The sequence below is a fragment of the Lissotriton helveticus genome, chromosome 1_1, assembly GCF_964261635.1.
Source record: "Lissotriton helveticus chromosome 1_1, aLisHel1.1, whole genome shotgun sequence".
NCBI classification, from domain to species: domain Eukaryota; kingdom Metazoa; phylum Chordata; class Amphibia; order Caudata; family Salamandridae; genus Lissotriton; species Lissotriton helveticus.
In genome coordinates, this window is record NC_136057.1 from 1,468,293,675 (window position 1) to 1,468,307,208 (window position 13,534).

A 13,534-nucleotide genomic window follows, 5' to 3' on the forward strand; every position below is an offset into this window, starting at 1 on the left:
TTAGAACACAGACTACCAGGACATTCTCACAAAGCCATAGAGGGTCAAGCCATGCCATATGGCTTGGACCTACAAACCCATCCAGGATCCACTCAGACTGACTCAGAGACCATTCTAGTCTCACCTTAGAGAACTTATGAGACCCAGTAATGTCACACAGTTCGTCTTACAAAAATACTGCTGGGCCAGTACTCCCAGCAAGCCTCACCTTATATAAGCTCTACTACAAATTAATATTACAAGAGCCTAACCCCATAAATTCATACTGGACACAAATGGCTAAAAAGATCAAGATTTCAGAAGTGTCTTGGCAAACAGTGTAGGGGTAAACTGCTGTGTTATAGTTTTATCAGGGTTCCTAATCTGACGACAGGAAAGAATTCAAGCATGTGAATCAATGAAAGATCCAATGCTGGAGAAATACATCTTCAATACATGGGACCAACCGGCCGAGTTCTGCCACAGAGCCTTGCCTTAACCAACATCTTGCCTCAACATAGCTCAAACAGCCCTTAAAACCCCTGCAACATAGCACGACAAAGCCTCACTTTACAGAATCATAACAGCCGTGCACATTTACACAGACCAGCATTACTTCCCTGGGCAACACTGCCTTGGAGAACTGTAGGGAAACAGTGTTGTCAAACACCCATGGCTTACAGAATCATGCAAGACCCAGTACAGGCCTACTGGATCTCACTATCACCAATGTTTTACCAAATCCAAGGCCCGATACCTTGTTCAAACAGACTGGTCTTGCAACTTCTGGCACACCACCCTGCTGTCCATATATCTGTAGCCCAGAAATCTACTAAGTGACTTTCAGTTGGCTCCCCTCATGACACTGCACTAGTTAACAGAAAACAGCTACACAGCATTTGCGATAAAGGGCAAAAATGCACTTTTATATTACTTGACTCCTATGAAGTATTCCCTACCAGTGCCTAACAGGTGCTGCTTAACTGTCAGGCAACAGTCGCTTGAGTGCATTGAACATAGCTAGCATGCATCACATCCTTGTAAACTATAGTTACATCAGGTCAAACTAGATCCATACCTCTATGAAGCCAATGCAATCATGTCCTGAGACCGGCTCTCTTGTCAAACTACTTCAGCATTTTCATGGCCCTGTGGCTAATAGCTTGAACAATGGCTGCACTGGTTTTCAGTTGTTTAACAAATTACATTTAATTGGGTATATTAAAATTCACTGAGGCAATCAACAATGCTGTTTTGTATATTTCGTCATATAGAGAGTCAATATTCAATAACAGTCGGGAGGACGAGACAGTACTAACATTAAGAACAATGTCAAAACTGAAACGGATACCATCGCCTGGGGGAACTCGTTCACATTTGTGGTCACACCATAATGGTCTAATTTACTTGCCAGAGTTCTGTATGTACAGTTTTTGGTCCAAGATCAATTAAGATGGTTGGTGCACCAGGTCAAATAATGTTTAAGCATTTGTCATTAGAGGGGTAGGGGATTTCCATTTGATGGTGATGGTTCGTTTCTCATTACCATTACTAAGTCAATAAAGTTACTGCCTTAGGCCAGTCCTCAACCCCAAAAGCCAGGTTTGCGGTGTCTGGGTGTATTGTTTGCAGCCTCGGTTGTCACTTGCATGCAGGTGTTACTTTGATCTTCTGCAAACTTGAAGATGAATTGGGGCTTAAAACAGGCAATAATCTGAAAAGTGTACGGATTTGTAAGCAGAACGCCAAACCCGACTCAGTCAAAAAAGATCTTGCTTATGGGTCTTTAGGACCCTTTCTCTCTGTTGTGGTCAAACCCAATGTGTACTCTTCTTGACATAAAAAAAAGTGCGGAAATAACATCATCATCTTTGACTCAGTGCTATTTCACTCCCCACATAGTTGCAGTCACCAAATGCACATTCTACCAATTGTTACAAGTTTTTTTTCCTTGCAATTTCCTCACAAAATGCCATAGTGCTTGCCATAGTTACATCTCAATTGGATTACAGAAATGCCTTCTACATTGGGTCCACAAAAAACCTACGTGCCCAAGCTTGAAAGAACATAGAATTAAACAGTCTACCTCATTTTTAAGATGGTTACTCACCTTAAGCTGGGCTCTCATCAGAACCTGACTCTCGGGACTTGAATTCTCTAGGTGGACCCAGCGATCCAGAGTCAGACCCTCCGCCATTATAAGATCTGAAAGAGGCAGCGACAGGGAGCCCAGTGAATGGGTATCATCTTTCACCTAAAGAGGGAGGAAAGGAGACTGAGAAATGGAGAAAGAAACTGTACAAGAAAGTGGAAGCAGTAGAGAAAGGGCAGAAAGGCTGGAGAGGACTTTGAATACAACAGGTGAAACTGTGGAAGGACTATACACTAAGAATTCCTCACATAGGATAAATTCCAGGAATCTCTTACAAGGACACCAGAAGGAGCTCAGCTAATGCACAGCACGTGGTTAGCAAGCAGGTGAACATTTCTTCCATTTAATTGCCTATTGTTACTGACTGTGGAGCATTCCTTCAGTTTAGCCTCTTGATAAAACAGTGTGGTTTGCTCCTGGGATTTAACATGTTAGTAGTGATGACATTGTTTTTTAACACATTTGTCCTGTTGCTGTCATAGCCATAACATGTTATATTTGTAAACATCGTTTACACTGCATGCAACACATGCCAGTACAACGCGGTTATTACAACAACCGCGTTGTAACAATGCATGCCATTACAACGCAAGTCGGAACGGGTCAGAAGGTGCTGGATCTAAAATCCAACACCATCCCTACTGTTGCAGAGACTGGAGTTGGAATAGTAAATTATACTATTCAAACATCCAGCACCTCCCACCACAGAGCAAGTCGTTGCTCCGAATTGCGTTGTAATGCCATGCGTTGTTACAACGCGGTTGTTGTAATGACCCCGTTGTAATAGCATGTGTTGAAAAAGCATGCGATGTAACGTGGCATATTCGTTATATTTAACTGTGCCTCTATATGGACAGAGGGTATTAAATAAATGCACAAGGTACAAACACTGCACAACAATTTATTTAGCTGAACAACTTTAACTCTCAGTTCAGTTCAGTATCTTTATTTCGATTCACCAAGATCATAAAAGACATTCACAACAGTACACGCAACATTTGTTAAGATGCTATACAGCCTTTTAACCATAGTGCTTGCCATATATACAAGAGTTCAAAGTTGGGGTTCAACAACTTCAAAACCATATAAAGATTAAAAAGTTAATTGTAAAAAAACAGAAACCATAAAACCATTATATTCTCATATATAAAACTTTCTTCTTGTTTTTAAGATTAAAAATATGTCTATTTAATAGAATATATCATAAAAGTGACAGTTGATTGGATAGTATAAAAATATACTTGGACCAGTGAACCATAAAAAGAGCTGCATAATGTTATTAATTATTAGCCATGTCTATCAGATGCACAGCAGTATTTACAGAATGAAATGACTGTGGGCATTCATTTCTACAACTGTGCTTATTCAAAGGCATAGGTTTTCGTTGATCATTACTCGGCCAATGCAAGAAGTAGCCTAGCAAGTTGTACACCAACTTTATTGTTTTTGTTGGCTACTAGGTTGGATGGCCACAGGAATCTTTAGCATGTTGTCACGGATTGACCACATCCAACTTAGAAATTTGGCAGATGCTATTACGTACAGTTCGTTTGTGTTTGTCAGCAATAATCTCATTGCACTAGTGCTAGACCTGGTGCCCATATTTCCACATAATGGTTTTAACCATTTTTCCTGGGGAGCCTTATAAGCAGGACAGACAAATAAAATATGTGAATAGGTCTCCTCATTTTCTACACACAAATGGCATCTGTTGATATTAGAGTTTTGCAATTTGTGAGAGACAAACTTCAATGATAATGTACCTACCCAAAATTGGAAATAGAGTCTTCTGTCTCTGGGCTTGGATATAACATCCCAGTATGATTCATACTGTGGACAGGGTTTAAACTCTAAAAATGTTCCTGTCAACGTTGCACTCTGGAAAGGTTTGTGTACTATTGAACAAGTTACTTACCTACGGTAACAATATATCTGTAAGAGACATAGATTAGTTATGGATTCCTCACCTTAGAATTACCCCAAGGCGTCAGACTGGAGCCGGAGAATTTTTTCCACAGCAGTACCCCTGCGCATCGATAGGTAGCGTCGGTCGACTCCACGTTCGTCGTTGGCATCGTGGTCGCCGGAATCACATTGTGTTATCTACTTGGACGCCGCCCTAGTGCGCCCATGTCAGTTCTTTACACACCATTCCAAGCCAGAAGCGCAGAGCCTTGCAAGACACTGACCACTGATGCACAAAACTAGGGCCCTGAAAGGGAGTTCCTTACCCTAGAAGTCAGTTCGCAGAACGGGGAGGATGGGTGAGGCGTTGAGAAATCCATAACTAATCTATGTCTCTTACAGATATATTGTTACCGAAGGGAAGTAACTTGTTCATCTGAAAGAGACAATTAGTTATGGATTCCTCACCTTAGAAGAGATACCCCAGCAATACCAACCCCTGAGGGGGGTCTGCAAACCAAGTTCACACCAGAAAGTCCTGAAGAACTGAACTGCCAAAGAAGCTGTCTCTCCGGACTTGGCTATCCAGGCAGTAGTGTTTGGTAAACGTGTGCAGTGAGGCCCACGTAGATGCCTGGCAGATGTCAAGAAGGGGGACTCCACCACCCACAGCCGTCGCCCTGGTGGAATGGGCATGCAACCCCACTGGAGGTTTCTTTTTAGCAAAGAAATAGCAGATTTTGATGCAAAGAACGACCCATCGGGAGATGGTTCGTATTTGCATGGGCTGACCTTTCTTGGCGCCTACATAGCCAACAAAGAGTTGGCCATCAAAGTGCAAATTTTGGATCCAGACGGTGGAGCTTCTCTTCCTCTTTAGAAGGATGCGGAGGCGGAAAGAAGGTGGCCAAAGTGATGGTCTATCCTATGTGGAAAGAGGTAATCACTTTGGGAAGGAAAGAAGGCCTTATGTGAAGGACAACTTTGTACGGATGAACAGCCAGGAATGGGGGTTTAGAAGAAAGGGCTTGAAGCTCATTGACCCTGCAAGCAGAGGTGATGGCAACCAGAAAGGCAGTTTTAAGGGTCAGAAGTTTGAGAGGACCGTTATGTAGCAGCTCAAAAGGAGCGCACCTAAGATAAGTGAGAACCAGGTTCAAGTCCAACTGGGGCATTACGAAAGGAGTTGGAGGAAACAAGTGAGTAATGCCCTTAAGGAAGCAATTTACAATAGGGGGCTTGAAAAGAGAAGGCTGGTCAGGCAGCCGAAGGAAGGCTGAAATGGCCAAAAGATATCCTTTGAGAGTGCCCAGAGCAGAGCCCTGCTGGGTTAAAGAAAGAATGAAGAGGAGAACCTCGGAAAGAGGGGCAGAAAGGGGATCCACAGCCTTTGCTGCGCACCATGCCACAAACTTGTTCCATGTACAGGCGTATACAGTTTTGATGGAGGGACGCCTGGCTACCAAGTTAACTTTACAGACTTCGGGAGGAAGGTCGAAAGTTGTCAACTGTCGCCGCTCAATCTCCATGCAAGAAGGTGGAGGCTGGACAGGTTTGGGTAGAGGACTGTTCCCTGCTGCTGCGACAGAAGATCCTCCCGAAGAGGCAGTCTGAGCAGAGCTCGGTATACCAGACTCTTCGTGCCCAATCCGGGGCCACAAGAACTACTTGGGCCCGGTCGCGCTTGATCTTCTTTAGCACTCTGGGAAGAAGTGGTATAGGCAGAAAGGCGTATAGAAGACCGCAACTCTACTCGCGACGTAAAACGTCACCTAGCGAGTGCTGCCTTGGAAATTCCAATGCACAGAACTGCTGACATTGAGCATTCTCTTCTGTGGCAAATAGATCTAACCAAGGCTCTCCCCACTGCTGAAAGAGATGTTGCACCACCTCCAAGTGAAGACGCCATTCGTGAACCATCATGCACCTTGGTTAGTTCATCTGCCCTGGGGTTCAGAGAACCTGCCAGGTGTTGAACCACCAGAGATATGCCCTGATGTTCCAGCCAAGTCCAAAGGTGAAAAGCCTTTTGAAATAGGGTCCACAACCCCACCAGCCCTGTTTGTTGTAATACCACATGGCGGTGGTCTTGTCCTTGAACACCTGCACTACTCTTCCCTGGACAGAGGGAAAGAATGCCTTTGGTGCAAGACGAATCGCCTGAAGCTCCAGAAGGTTGATACGGAGCCCGAACTCCGCCAGAGACCAGAGGCCTCTGATCTCCGCCTCTCCCATGTGGCCGCCCCACCCCAGCAGTGATGCATCTGTCACCACTGTGAACTCTGGTTGGGGAAGGGAGAGGGATCTGCCGATGACCCAATCCTGGTTCGTTAGCCACCACTGCAATTGGCTTGCAGTGCCCTCCGAGATCTGGACGCAATCGGAAAGATTCCCTTAATGCTGTGCTCACTGGAACTTCAGGTCCCACTGCAGAGCCCGCATATGCCAACTGGCATAGTCCACCAGCAGGATGCAGGAGGCCCTGAGGCCCAGTAGCCTCAGGGTCATTCTGATCAAAACCCGGGATAGAGTATGAAAGATCGGAATCATAGCCCGGATATCCCTGACTCGCTGCTCGGGAGGATAAGCCCGAAACCGCGCTGTGTCCAGAATCGCTCCGATGAAAAGGAGCTTCTGAGAGGGGATCAGGTGTGACTTCAGCACATTGATGGTGAACCTCAGCGAATGCAGGAGGTCGGCTGTAGTCTGGAGGTGGGAGACAACAGCATGGGGTAAGCCTGCCTTCAACAGCCTGTCGTCGAGATAGGGGAAGACTGGAACCCCTGACCTGCGCAGAGGAGCTGCGACCACCGCTATCACTTTCGTGATCACCCAAGGGGCATTGGTAAGGCAGAAGGGGAGAATGGTAAACTGAAAGTGCTCATGGCCTACCGTGAACCTCAGGTAACGCAGATGTGACGGCAGGAAAAGATGTGAAAATAAGCGTCCTGCAAGTCCAACGCCACCATCCTGTCTCCAGGGTCGAGAGCAGACAGGACCTGAGCCAGTGTCAACATTTTGAACTTCTCCTTCTGGAGGAAGCAGTTGACGTTCCTGAGATCCAAGATAGGACGCAGGCCCTTGTCCTTCTTGGGCACCAGAAAGTAGTGGGAATAACAATCACGACCTACTTCTGGGGCACAAACTCGCTCGATGGCTCCCTAGGCCAAGAGAGCCATAACTTCCTGTTGGAGAAGGCCCAAATGGTCCTCCGACATACGATGGATCTGAGGTGACATGGATGGAGGGGTAGTCTCGAAGAGGAGGGAGTAGCCCCTTTGGACTATGTGCAAAACCCACCAGTGGGGGAAGTGCTGGCAAATCCTGCTGCCCACTGGCAAAAGGTGGCCCTGAAAGTTCGGACTAGGAGGCTGCTGCAGAGGGGGCTCTGGTGGACTGCTGGCCCCCAGACCCACCACAGTGGGTACCACGTCCCCGGCCGCGCTGGGGCTGGACAGCTTGCACTGGCCTGTGGCTCTGGGTGGGACATGGTGGGGCACCCCTTCTGTAACCACGAAAGGGGCAAAAGGCAGACTGCGCTGGACAGCAGGTGGATGTGAGGCCCAAGACCTGGCCGTAGCCCTGGAGTCCTTAAAGTGCTCAGGCGCGTTGTACGCCTTGTCGCCAAACAAGCGACGGCCATCAAAGGGCATGTCCAAAAGCATGGCTTGGACATCACCCGAAATGCCAGTAGACCTCAACCAGGCATAGCGTCTAAGGGCTACCAGCGTGGAAATCGTCCTGCCTAGTGAGTCGGCGGTGTCCAGCCCACATATGATGGCAAACTTCGCTGCGTCTCTCCCTTCAGCAACTGCATGAGAGAGCACGGCCCGGGCCTCCTCCGGGCACTGTGGCAGGACCTGTGCAACCATGTCCCACACTGAGTGGGAGTTACGGCCCAAAAGACATGCAATGTTCACCGACCGCAGTCCCAAGCTGGAGGAAGAAAACATCTTCTTCCCAAGGTGGTCCAGCTTCTTGGATTCCTTATCAGGTGGTGCGTTAGGGAATGTGCCCTTGGAAGTCGAGGCTTGGACTACCAAGCACTCAGGCGTGGGGTGGTAAGAGAGGAAAATAGAGTCGCCCGGGGTCGGGGGTGGTGTCAGGCAATCATCCTATCCCTAGGAGCCCCTGTGTTGGACTTGGACCAAGTGCCCAAAATGATGAGGGGAGGGCCTCATTGAACTGCAGCAGGGGCTCCGAAGAGGCCGCTGCCTGCTGAAGCAACTCGGTCAGGAAGTTAGTCCTGACTGACACCGTAGGAAGCTCGAGGTTTAAGGGTTCAGCCGCCCTACGCAACACCACTGTGTAAGATGCACCATCCTCGGTAGCCACGGTAGGGGGAGAAAGCATGCCAAGGTCTGGGGAGGTGTCCAAGCCACTGGCATCACCTGACTCCTCTCTCCAGTCTGGTTCCTCTAACTGGTCTGCTAGAGGGTCCACAGACCCCTCCCAGTCCTCCTCACCCTCCCCTGGTAGCCACTCGGGGCGATAGGAAACATCAGGGGAGAACAGGGGTACAAAATTACCGGTCGGCACCGGTCCGTCTCCGTGTCTACATCGAGGGGGAGGCTGGGGTCGAAGTCGGCTGGGGACACAACTGGCGTCAGGGGGTGGAGGTGTCGTCACTGGATTTGGCGCCGGGGGTGTCACGAGGTTGACCGGCGCCGATCCGGATCCAGGCCTGGATCCTTGGGGGCCCTGTGGCGCTGGAGCCGAAGCCACAGGCATCGAAGGCCTAGAGACCCCAGCCGGGTCCGCGGGGCACGAGGGCGCACTGGCAGAGTCGGGCTTCCCAAAGATGGAATGTAAGGCTTCATAAAAAATGCGAAGCTGGGCAGGGGTCGCCACGGCTCCCGGAAAGAGATGGAAGGCCAGAGTCGACTCAACAGCCGGACGACTACCTTCCGCTTCCTACGTCGGCCGACGGAAGGGGGAGAACGTGAAGAGCAACGATGCTTCTTCGCCTTCTTCTTGTGCTTCGACTTAGCCGAAGACGAAAATTTTGAGGACGAGTGGTGGTGGCTCCAAGACCGGTCCTGCTACCTCCCGACCGGTTCCGCGACCTCCTCTCGACCAGGACCTTGAACGGCGTGGAGCACGACTTCGGATCATGGTCGCACTCCAAGCACCAAAGGCAAATGAGGTGCAAGTCCGTGACCGACATCAATTTGCGCGAGGAGTCGCAAGCCTTGAAGCCAGTCTGACGTGACATCCCTCCGTGCACCAGGAGTGGAACGACTCAAAAAAGGTGTCGACAAAAGTCGCAAAAAAAGAGTCAAAAAGTGACTCACGGTACCGCTCTCTCCGGATCTGCGCTGGTTGGTGCGGAAAAATAAAGAACTGACGTCAGCGCGCTAGGGGGGCATCTAATTAGATACCTCGATGTCATTACGGCGACCACGACGCCAACGAAGAACGCGGAGTTGACCGACGCCACTTATCGACACACAGTAGAGGGAAGGCCAGAGTTGACCCAACAGGCTCCGCGGGAGGAGCCGGACTACTACCTTCTGCTTCCCACGTTGCGTCGGCCGACGGACGGGGAGAACACGAAGAGCAATGATGCTTCTTCGTCTTCATCTACTTACACTAAGACTTCCATGACGAGTGGCGGTGGTGCCCCGCATCCGGTTCCGCGAGGTCTCTCTCAACAGGGACCTCAATCGGCATGGAGCGGACTGCCGGGCCTCGAGAAGCTTTTGGGACAGCTCCTGCAAAGACTTCGGGTTCAAGGCCCGGCAGTCGGAGCACGACTTCGGGTTGTGGTTGTGCTTCAATCACCAAAGGAACACGAGGTGCGGGTCCGTGACCGACATCAATTTGCAACGGGAGTTGAAAGCCTTGAAGCCGGTCCGACATGACATCCCTCCGTGCACCAGGAGTCAAAGGACTTAAATGGTGTCGACAAAAGTTGCAAAAACAGAATAAAACAGTGACTTGTGATACTGCTCTCTCCGGATCTGCGCTGGCTGGCGTGGAAAAAGAATGAACTGACGTCAGCGCGTGAGGGCGGCGTCTAAATAGATCCTGCAACGTCATTCCAGCGACCACAACGCCAACTACGAACGCGGAGTCGACCAAACGCCACCTATCGACGCGCAGGGGCACTTCTGTGGTAAAAATTCTCCGGATCCAGTCTGACACCTGGGGATAATTCTAAGGTGAGGAAGCCATAACTCATGGTCTCTTTCAGATCGTTATGACCATGGACCAGTAGAGCTCCTTCATTTCTTTTTTAGAGGGGAACTGTTGGCCCACTGGTTCATCCTATAAATGTCTCAAACCCATGTTAACCAGTGTGCTTTTCACCTTTTGCAACCAGGTTATCTTACATGAGGTGTCAGCTTCCCAGACATCTTTGAGTGCACTGGCATAGTGTGATAGCTCGGGAATAGTCCAGTTTACGCCAGAATGCTATCAGGCGAAACCTTGCTATCTCATCCAATCTGCTACAAACTTGGTCATAGTATATGGGCTTGAGCGGTGTGTTTTGCGGGAGACCAGTAATGCCTCTCATAAATTTATTTTGGGCTAAAACTAAGGGTGTCAGGTTGTCATTGCCCCAAAGTTCTGCACCATAAAGTACATAGGCTATGACTTTGGAGTTGTAAATCTTCAAAACTGGGCTTATAGGCTTAGTTAGTAAGGACTTGTGTTTTTTCAGCAATGCACCTGCTAATTGGCGGTGCTTTAAAGCTATGATTACAAAATTTGCAGTTCCAGAATTACTTTCCAAGAAGTCCTCTAGAATGGAGACTGTGTTAGACAGTCTTCCACCTAAGAGTCCTCTTGTATAAACATTAAGGACTAATATTTGGACGTGAGAGCTCATCTGTATACAAATGGCCATGATATCCAGGCTATCAATGCCTACTTCCTGGATTCTACATCATGAGTCCTGTTTTACCCAAATTGTTAGCCCTCCTAGTGGTCTACCCCTCTGTCTTTGGATGGCTGGTTTGCCTGTAGATGTAGAGTTGTTGTCATATAGAGCCCTGTTTAATTTTAGATTGCCCACAATATTCACTGTCTTCTCCTCGAAAGAATTTGAAAGATCCTTGCACATTGTGGCAGACACTGTAATAGGCTGTGAGAGGGAAGTGGGCTGGAGAACAAATGTAAAAGTATTGAAGGCTTCATGTGGGCTATTACCTGTGGGAAGTATTTATTCTGAGAAAAGGTGGTGTGAACCTGTCTTATCAATCTGTGATAATGCTTCAATGCCAACCTGTAGATCTCCTTATCCTTTGCCGAATAATGAAGTCTCCACTGCCTTCCAGATGTTTACAGTGTTTAGTTATTGCTGCCAGTTTCAAAGAAAACCAAAGAGCAGGAGGCTTCTCTGAAAGCTGGTTTGATGTGGGAGGAAGCTACGGTGGGACGGATGGAACTGAAGGGTATAGCCCTTTAGGAAGATCTGGCGGGCTCACCTGTCGGATGTCATGAATGGCCATATTTGGTGGAAATGTTGGACTATGCTTCCCATAGGGTGGCCATGTGTTGCTAAGGGTAAATTAAAATGGCTTGGAGACTGATGCCCTGGGGGAGACGGGCTGGAAAGATCACTGTCCCATGTTACCTGCCTCATCCCTGGCCACGAAAGGAGTGAGATGACAGCAGCAGTGCGCTTTCCTCTGGTGTTGCCTATACACCAAACCTCTGACGTACCCTCAGTAGGGGTGGAACTGATGAGTAAACTGTCTGGCAGAAGCTGAAAGGACCAACAAGCGATCTGTGGCTTGGCTTACTTTGACACACTCTAGGATGTAATGAGCTTCTTTGCCAAAAAAGTGGGATCCATCATAAAGCAAAAGGGATGTCTGCACATATCCAGAAAAGGTTGCGGATCTCATCCCTGAGATGGAGAACCACACTAGTGCTGACTGCTCATTCCAATCGGTAGTATACAGGTAAGCCTGAATGAGTATTTGGCTGCATCCTGGTCATCTAGGATGGCTTGAGCCAAAGAGGTCCTAAACTACTCGGTTACCACTGAAAATATCTTGTTGGCAATGTCCCAGAGGGCACCTGTATAAATTGCATTGACCATCCTCAAGGCTAAGCTGACCAAAGAGAACATTCACTTCCCAAATGCCTCAATACTTTTTGACTCCCTATTAGGGGATGCTGGGGAATGAATTTGGATTCATGTTGCTGGGGGCATCTGGCCACTTACCTGTTTACTGTTGGGCAAGAGCTTGGTTTAGACCAAGTGATCATATGAGTGTCAGTAAGGGCTTTGTTGAATGGGTGGAAGCTAACCCAGGCTGTAGAATTTCAGTAAGCACATTTGTTTTACTCTCAACAGAAGGAAGTTGTATATCCGGAAACTCAACAGCATGTCTGATGACTGCAAACAAAGAAGCCCTCTTTTACATTGGGGAGAAATAAACCCAGTGTCCGGGAAAGTGACAAGCCCACTGGCCAATTGTAAATCTATACATAAACTTTCATCATCAATGTGTGGGGGTAAATAATCCCCATCATCTCCACTGTCGTCTCCTAGTGGTGGCAAGTTCTGGACACAGTCAAAAGCAAAAACCTGGTCAAGCAGCAGAAAACAACTCTGTGATAGATTGGAGTGTTTGGTCTGAATCTGACTTTACGGGAGCCGGACGCACCAGAGTGCAGTCAGAGCATGTTCGCGGTTGAGGTCGAGATGAAATTAGTTCGAGGTTGAATACCCGAGTCAGCAGAGGAACCTCCTTTGGCCACGTTGGGACCAGCATCAATGCACAAGGTATTGTTGCAGGCACTGTAGCTGGAATGGAAGTCAGCACCAGAGTCCGTGCGGAACCCGAGGCGGGTTCAAAGGGCTTGTACACCATAGAGGACACATCCACTGCCAGTTACCCGACTGGATGTCCCTGCAGATACTTAGGGCATGAAGGCATGCCACAGGTAGCCAGAGGAGTGCCAAAAATATACATTTGCTAAGGACCCAGGGAACTTGAGGTGCATTGGGATTGACTGAGGGATCAGATTCTAAATCGGAGATTGGGAGTGAGATTAAGTGGCACGGTGATGTCTTTGCAACTTTCTATGGATAGACAGTGGGGGGATGGGTTTGAGTCCCGCTTTGCCTTCTTGTGTTTCCGGTTTGATTTGGACTTCGACTTACTGGATGATGTTGACCGCTAAGAGGACCTGTTGCGGGATCGGCCTCCAGAGCGGGAATGGGTTGGCGCCCTTGTCTTCAAGCAGGAGGGGTACTTGTGTGGCTTCTGTCTATGTTAGGCGACATCATGTACCTGCATCGCATTTGGGTGCATGAGAGCACACTCCCCACACAATTAGAGTCGTATATCGAGCCCAAACATGAAAAGCAAACCTTGTGCGAGTCCATCACCAACATCTATCACCACATGGCACCACCTAGTGGTGCGCTGGAGCACTGCTATAAACTCTTCCAGATCCACTCTGGGGAATTCTTTAACGATGTGAAATCTGCAGTTAGATGTATCTATCAGAACCTTATCTACAGGTCCAATGTCA

At 48.3% G+C, this 13,534-nt stretch overlaps 1 protein-coding gene across 1 annotated transcript in view; it reads right to left on the reverse strand.

Moving 5' to 3' along the window:
* The window catches only part of ESYT1 (extended synaptotagmin 1), a 433,655-nt gene that overhangs the window by 77,450 nt on the left and 342,671 nt on the right, over nucleotides 1–13,534 (reverse strand). Inside the window, exon 25 of the mRNA XM_078686263.1 lies at nucleotides 2,090–2,233. Within this exon, the coding sequence (XP_078542389.1) occupies nucleotides 2,090–2,233 (144 nt within the window). The remainder of the gene's footprint in view (nucleotides 1–2,089; nucleotides 2,234–13,534) is intronic.